This window comes from Buceros rhinoceros, unplaced genomic scaffold (genome assembly GCF_000710305.1).
Source record: "Buceros rhinoceros silvestris isolate BGI_N320 unplaced genomic scaffold, ASM71030v1 scaffold16484, whole genome shotgun sequence".
In the NCBI taxonomy this organism is placed as follows: Eukaryota; Metazoa; Chordata; class Aves; order Bucerotiformes; family Bucerotidae; genus Buceros; species Buceros rhinoceros.
In genome coordinates, this window is record NW_010406645.1 from 37,559 (window position 1) to 44,995 (window position 7,437).

At 50.8% G+C, this 7,437-nt stretch overlaps 1 protein-coding gene across 1 annotated transcript in view; it reads left to right on the forward strand.

Annotated features, from left to right (window-relative positions):
- Positions 1-7,355, forward strand: part of RREB1 (ras responsive element binding protein 1) — a gene marked incomplete at its 5' end in the record, with an annotated part of 36,390 nt that extends 29,035 nt beyond the window's left edge. The window contains 2 exons of the mRNA XM_010134206.1: positions 3,159-3,905; positions 6,847-7,355. Coding sequence (XP_010132508.1) covers positions 3,159-3,905; positions 6,847-7,355 — 1,256 coding nt within the window. The remainder of the gene's footprint in view (positions 1-3,158; positions 3,906-6,846) is intronic.
- Positions 7,356-7,437: the final 82 nt, after the last annotated feature.

The window sequence follows — 7,437 nt, forward strand, 5'->3', positions numbered from 1 at the left end:
CCCAAGCTTCTCCTCGGTGGGGGGGGAGGGACCAGCTGCCAGTGAGAGACTACCCCTGCAGCCCTCCCGTGCGGGAGAAATTCCACACCGGACCTAAGGTCACTGTCTTCCTGACCGCCGTGTGTCCCGTGTGCCTTCACAGCTGTCCTGCTGCTGTTCCAGTTTGACTGCAGCAGAGTGGGGCTGATTCTCACGCATCCCCAAACAGCTGGCGTTGGTGCAGAGCAGTTTTTTCCTTCATCAGCTGCAAAACCAACAGTGCAGGTTGGGGGTAACCACAGAGAAGCTCGACTTGCCGGGAACAATATGCATGAAGGTTCCTAAGGGGCCTGTGAAACTCCTTCTTGACAAAGAAAACGGCAGGTCTGGTTCGTGCAGGTGAGAAGGAGGAGCGCTCGCCTGAGCACGTACGTGTGTTGGCACATTCCTGGCTACGTCCCTGCCCAAGTTCTGAGTGTGTTTATTCAGGGGTGGCAGGACGGCGTTGAAGAGAGAGCCTGTGCGTGTCCATGCTCTGGGTCTGAAAGGTGATCTTTGCCCTTCCTGAAGGCATGTTGTTTAAACTCTGCGTTTGGTTTCCTTGATGTTGACCTCATCTGTTTGCCTGTGCTGGTCAGGCAGCATCACTTACCGTGGAGCACCAGTCCCCTGGAGATACCGCTTGTGTACAGGAAAGCGTGACTGTGGGCCACGCCAGAACAGAGTCACAGCAGGGAAGGGCCCAGGCCACCAAGGCGAGGGAAAAACCCGGGAGATAGATTTTGGTACAATCCACTGAAAGATGAGTATACTGTGAGAGAAATGATACATTTCTGGAAATACTGAAAGCAGGAGAAGAAAAGGTTAGGGGGAATTAGGGGAAAATTGGAAAATCATGCATGATATACAACATGCTGAGCATGAAAATTGGGACTTTGCATTTGAGGGGTTCAAGACATTCTGGTTTTGGCTTGCTCTTACTTGAGCACTACCAGTGTATATTCCCCTTGTTCACTTTGCTCCTGATATTTCCTCTCGAAAAAGCAACTTACTCTGCATCCACTGTCTTCTCCTTGGTCAGCAGAGAGTTACAGAACGTCTCTCTGGGTACGATAAAAGAGGAGCTCTAACCGCAGTCTCGTCCACTTTTCACTCCTCCTCTGCTAACAGAGCTCCCTGGTTTCTGCCCGCCTCGGTGATGAGCCCTCTCCTTGCAGTGCTTTGCAGGGTCTCTTTGCCCTGACAGACATCCCTCCCTCAGGGCAGTGTTTCCTGACCTTGCTGGGGATGGGACGGGGAGGCTTCCACCTGCACAGGACCTGGCTCCCGCGTGTCACCAGGAGCGCCGTGCGTGGTCCTGGCTCCTCGCAGGGGCCTGGCTCCTGTTCCTCTGGCTGGGGGAGCAGTGCTTCCCCGTAATCATTGTGCATCGGCATTTCAGCTTGAGTTTCAGAAATGGCCTACTCTTGTTTATAATCGCTTTTGGTTTTTTCTTATTTCGCCTTAATGTAGCTTGAGTCTAAACACAGGGTTCAAGTGGAGGTTGACCCTTGTTTTCAGGTGCCACATCCTCATATTCTCTAGCATTACACACAGGTTACGGCTTGGTTGTGTGTTTTAATGGGCAGATAATTAGATGAGCAGTGAACATCGTGGAAGGCATTTGTGTAATCACTGCCTGTGTAAACGAATCTGTTTTGATTAAAAAGTGAGATTTTTTTTTCAGGACACTTTTCCCCTCTTCCACGCCACCATGGAAAAGCGTGTTGAGGATTATGCTCTCCGAAGTGTTTGTTCATGATGACTGGAAATGCTGCTAAGCGTTGACACTCATTTAATGGCCATTTATTACCACTTGTGTGAGGAGATGGGGTCATGGCAAGTCATGTTGCAAGACTACACTCAGACAGCTAAGTGCCCGAGGACTATCCTCTGATCTTCTGTCATTACTCCTGCCTTATGAAAAAGCCTGTAATAGGAAATCTAGATGATTTGGAGACAAGCACATGTACTGTGTCAAATGAGGGAACTTAAACTGCTCTGTTGGAGTTTCCAAATCCCTGTTGTTACTCAGCAGCTCTTGGGCTTGCTGATGAGTGCCGAAATGCCGGGCAGGTTGTGTGCTGATGACAAGGAGGAGGTGGGCTGGAGGACCAAAAGCAAGGAGATTTTCAACTTTCAGAAAGCACAGCGTGCAAAGTTTGTGTCCTGGAATGGTTGCTGGAAGGTGGCACTGCAGGTGCAGTTACCTGCCGTGCATCATCGTCAGCTTTGGCCTCCAGATCCAGCCCAGCTTATTTCCTGTCTGCATGTGCACCATTTGTACAGAGCTCGAAAGGGCAACACGCCAGCCCTGTGCTCTTCTTAAGCACCTTCTCTGGTCTGACTTTTTGGACACATGATATGTCTTTAGCAACGTTAATGCTACAAACTGATAAGGAAGAGGAGAAGGTCGTAAGGTGGACATCTTAGGTAGCTTCGCCTTCTTGTGGAGTAATTGTGAAACAACAAAGGGCGCTTCCTGTTACGGCATCTTGGCTTTATGTTTTGGTTTCAGCTGGTGTGTCAAAGACTTGCATGTGGACGAACTTCTGCGTGTTTTGCTTAAATGGTGTATACCCAACTTGTTAAACTGGCCTCTGCGTTATTGTCTGAACTAACCTTTGCCGTTTAATTGTACTAGCTGGTTGCAAGAGGCCTTTATGTTCCCTTTGAAAAGCATTTCCTGCTACTTAGAAATTTGTCTGATTAGTATGTGGATGTCTGTTACTTTGATCTGTGTCCGTATTTTTCATACAAGAGTTTATAAATAATACATCCACGTGTCTCTGGAATGGTGTTTTTGTCACAGTAGTGACCTCAACTCTTCTTTGGTGTCTCAGCATCTTGTGCTCTCTGGTAAAAGTGATTATGTAAATACTGACTTCAAGAAACTGCCGAGAATGTCAGTGTATTTTGGAAAAGAAAGCACTTTCTCATGGATTTTTAATCATCCTGTTGATTAGGGTCTGTAGTGGTTTGATCTGGTTTTGGCTGCAAGTTACTGACCTGGGTCACAGATGGGAGAAGCAGATGTTGGGACGCATTGTCAGAAGTGATGCCCATGGGCAGCCTTACTGCTGGTAATCATGCATCTGCAGAGAGCACCCCACTGAAAGTTTCTCTCTGTTTGCTTGCAGACATCCAGTCAGATGTGGAGACATCAGCTACAGGAAGCGAAGTCTTGGACCTGACCTCCTGTGAGAAGGAACAGCCAGAGGAAGTCGCAGAGCTACCAGAGAGTGAGCGCGGCCCCAAGGAGGAGGGAAAGGCTGACTCCCCTCCAGCAGAAGAGGATGCCGAAGGAAAAGCGGATGGATATGAAGAGGGCCCTGAGGAAGATTCTGTAAGTAACAAAAGTCTTGACCTCAATTTTGCCAGCAAATTAATGGACTTCAAGCTGGCAGAGAGTGACCAGAGTGCAGGCAGCAGTTCTCAGACTGAAAGGAAACATGCCTGTGATGTTTGTGGCAAAACCTTCAAGTTTGCTGGCACTCTTAGCCGTCACAAAAAGGCCCACACTCGTGAGGACAGAAAGGATGAAAGGAGCAGTGAGGATGAAAGCAAAAGCATTCAGGATGATGCAGGAGCTCCCTCGATGCAGGACTCTGGTCTTGAGCAGGAAGAGTCTCCGATGGACTTGAAGGTAGTGGAGTCTCCTGTGGACTGTGAGGCAACAGGAAAGGAGAATGAAGAGAGTGAAAGCATCTCTGAGGGGGAAGGCACAGAGAGAAAGTCCACTGAGAAGAGCAGTGATGACAGAAAACCAAAGACTGATGGGGCTAAGAGTACTGAAAAAGCAGACAAAAGAAAGAAAGTCTGTACTGTGTGCAACAAGCGTTTCTGGTCTCTGCAAGATCTGACGCGACACATGCGGTCTCACACAGGTAAGAGGAGGCTCGAGGGCAGAACAGATTACGAGCAGGTCTGTCTGCCACTGGACGGAGGCATCTGCTCGGTAGGTGCATGGTTACTGCTAGCGCTTGAGGTTGGAGGCACTGCTTCCAGTCCTGCAAGTATCTGCAGGGTGTCTCCTCCGCCCCAAGCCCTCGTGCTGCCTACAGCGCCGGTTGCGGCAGTCGGTATTGTCACCACTGCCTTCTCTTCAATCCCCAAACTGTTCTTCCCCATGCTTGCTTGCGGAGTGTAGAGGTGAGGGCAAGTGCGGGGATTCCTGGGCAGTTACTCTGTCCAGCTTCCAAGTCCCTTCTCGTCATGTGCTCACGACTCTGCCTCTCTCCGCTGTTTTGACAAGCAGTGGAGGAGTCTGGCGGTACATGATAAGGCTTTCCTCTGAGTGAGACTTGAGAGTCTGGTTTTGTCTGATTGTCTCAGCCCAGTACGGGTAACGTGCTGGTGACCTGCTGACCTGCTGCTTGAGTGAAAGGCGAAGCTAGAGGGGGCACCCTGCTTTTTGTCCAGCCTTGGGCAAGGAAGGGGGAACACAGGTAGTGAAACGCTTGTCCGAGGACAGACTCGGCAGTTAAAACACGCAGGATTGCTGTACGCAAGACGCAGCAGTGCCTTGCTGATGAGATAGAGCCGTGAGCCAGCTCAGAGGTGAATTAATCATTCCTCCTGATTAATGATGCGTTTTACCTGTCAGCGAGCTGCTCTGACTTGGAAAAACTGGTGCAGTTCCATCTTTTGTATCTTCTGAGGGTACTGTCTGCTGAAGACAGGATCTTGTGATTGACAGAATATTTGTGCTGTAATTGACAGCGGTGTTCAGTAAACTCCACCAGAGTGCCTTAACCTCCGGTGGGCTGGAAGGTAGTGGAGTCTCCTGTGGAACTTTTCACCTTCTAAATCATAAATACTGACCTAACGAGTGCAAAATTGACCTGTTTTATTCTGGCATTGGGCCACCAGTGAAGCAGGGGACAGGCCCCATTCTTGTGCTTATTTTCATACAAATTCAGAAGCTTTGTGAAGATGCCAGTATCTGAAGTATTGAGCTTTACCCCCAAATGACATGTGCCCGTGGAGATTCCCATACCGTGTTTTAATTGTTTTCATTGTGTGCTGAGCCTTGTGGGCATCATAGTGTGTTTATTTCCTGTTTGTTTCTCGTTTGACACTGAGGGATGTCCTGGCACGGATTAGCTGTTGACCAGGATCCTGGGACAGAGCTGTCTTCAAATGGTAGTAATTGTCAATACCACCTACCCCCATGGTTAGGTCAGTGCATTTTCAGCGAAGGATTTTGCCTTGGTGCTGTGAGCTGACTCTGATCATCCTGTCCCTCCCACTTGTTCTATGACAAAACACTGTCTGGTTGTAGCATTGCTTAGGCTTCTGTTTTAATGGCTTGGGTTTTTTAAAGATAATGGTCAGGTCTTGGAATTTTTTTACTCTGGAGGGGTTTAGGACACGCTAAAGTGTGTGAGAAACCTCTGCCTGCCCATTGAGTGGCAGTTGGGCTGGAAATGTTTCCTTCTCCCCGTGCAGGTTGCTTCTCAGCAAGTAGTTATGGGGTGTTCTGGTGCTGCCTGCCCCGGCGCGGGGTGAGCTAGGGCTCTGCATCAGCCACAGCCAAGTGCTGGTGGGAAAAGACTGGCAGCTGAAACGCTCCCAGGGAGCCCTGCCCTCCACTCACAGCAGATGCCCGAGCAAGGCACAGAGAGAAACATTTCTAGGAAGAGTCAGGCTTCCCAGGGCCAGCTGCACATCTCAGCCAGCCGTGTCAGGCTGTAGCTGGTTTCCTTTTAATGATCCCAAGCGTTACTACAAGTGGGAAATGAGCCGCAAGCGTCTCGTTCGGTATGCTCCCTGGCACAAGAGGGTGTCTTGGTGGAATTGCAGCACTGAAACGCCTTTAATAGGCACAGTCAGAAATGGAGGATGGGCAGACAGCACCTCGGGGCACTCTGCTTGGTTGGGGCTCAGGGGGAATTTTGTCTGTGGGGCTGTGGTTGGTTTGTTTCCTCATGAGCTCATGCCTAGGAAAGTGTTCTGAGTATTTCAGGTGCAAGAAGCAGCTCTGAGATCAGAGCAGACTGTCTGTTGGTTATGGCAGAGAATGCCTGCAGCTGCTCTGTGGCTTCATGTCGCAAAGTAAGAGGAAGAATTTCCTCCTCCGAGTAGCATTTCTGGAATGGGCACGAAGAGGTATTTCAGGGGCGTTTGCATGTCACTCCTGTCCTGAAGCACCAGTGGGCCAAGAAGCACCAGCAGCTCAGGAAATTGATGTCCCCAGGCAGGTATTTTTCACCCGGTCAGTAAGTTTCGGTCCCCTCTAACAGACACCTCCCGTGTCCCGTGAATGCCTGCCACATCTAGGTCCTTTAGCTGCTCTGGTCCATTCCGAAGTGTGGTGACTACTGACTTCTGCTTCACAGACAGAGGAGGGGCTGTCGGGGCAGGGTAGTTCCCGACAGCTTCTCTTGGACTTTGGTGATGAACCTGCGCATTTTAGCCCTGCCCATCTGCAGCACCTCAGAAAGAGGGAGGTGTTTTCTCGTGCTCCCATGGTGGGCTGGTTTCACAAAGGCTTTTAGCTCTAGAGGACAACTGTAACCTTCTTTCAGTTTGACGCAGTGTGAACAAGCACCTGGGGCTTGTGGTCTTCCTCAGGGCCATACCAAGCTTGTAGGAATCTCTAGAATGTTTCAAGTTTTCGTTTGTGCCCCAGGGGATTTATCAGTATCCCTGCTGTGTACCCACGGCTAGTTTGCTAGTACAGAAGGAAAAAATCCGCATAAATGCGGCATCCACCTTTGATCTAGGTACTGAGTTTCCAAAGTGCAGAGCGTCCCACACTGCTGGAACAAGAGGGCGGCGGATTTGTGACCTTAGGGCTGACTCTGTGTTTGAATTCTCTTCTAGGTGAGAGACCTTACAAATGTCAGACCTGCGAACGGACCTTCACTCTGAAACACAGCCTGGTTCGTCACCAGCGCATACATCAGAAAGTCAAAAATGCCCGGAACCATGGGAAGGAGAGCGACCGGGAGGAGACCCAGTCAAGGTGCGGAGAAGACAGCGAAAATGAGTCTAGCCACAGTGGCACCAACCCCATCTCAGAGAGCGAGTGCGACGTCGGTAGCCATACGTCCCTCACGGGAAGCCGAAAAGAGTCCCTGGCCGGCGTGGTCAAGGACTCCTCCTGCAGAGAGGAGAGGCCAAGCGGGCGAGGAGCCGGCACCTGCCTTGCAGAGCCCACCAAGAGCGCACAGAAACAGACAGCGGCAGAGCAGGACCCTCGGGGCAGCTCTGAGCACGAGAGGCCCTCGGGGTTCATCCAAGACTTGCTGGAGATGCACAGCAAAAAGTCTCCCATGAATCACATCCTCGCCGCTGCAGACAGCGCGCCTCAGCTGCTGGGGGTCGAGTGACTGGCGCGGAGGCTGAACCCGTCCTGGCGTGCAAACGGAAGCCAGCAGAGCCACCGGAGGCCTGGCCAGCGGAGCAGCCCCC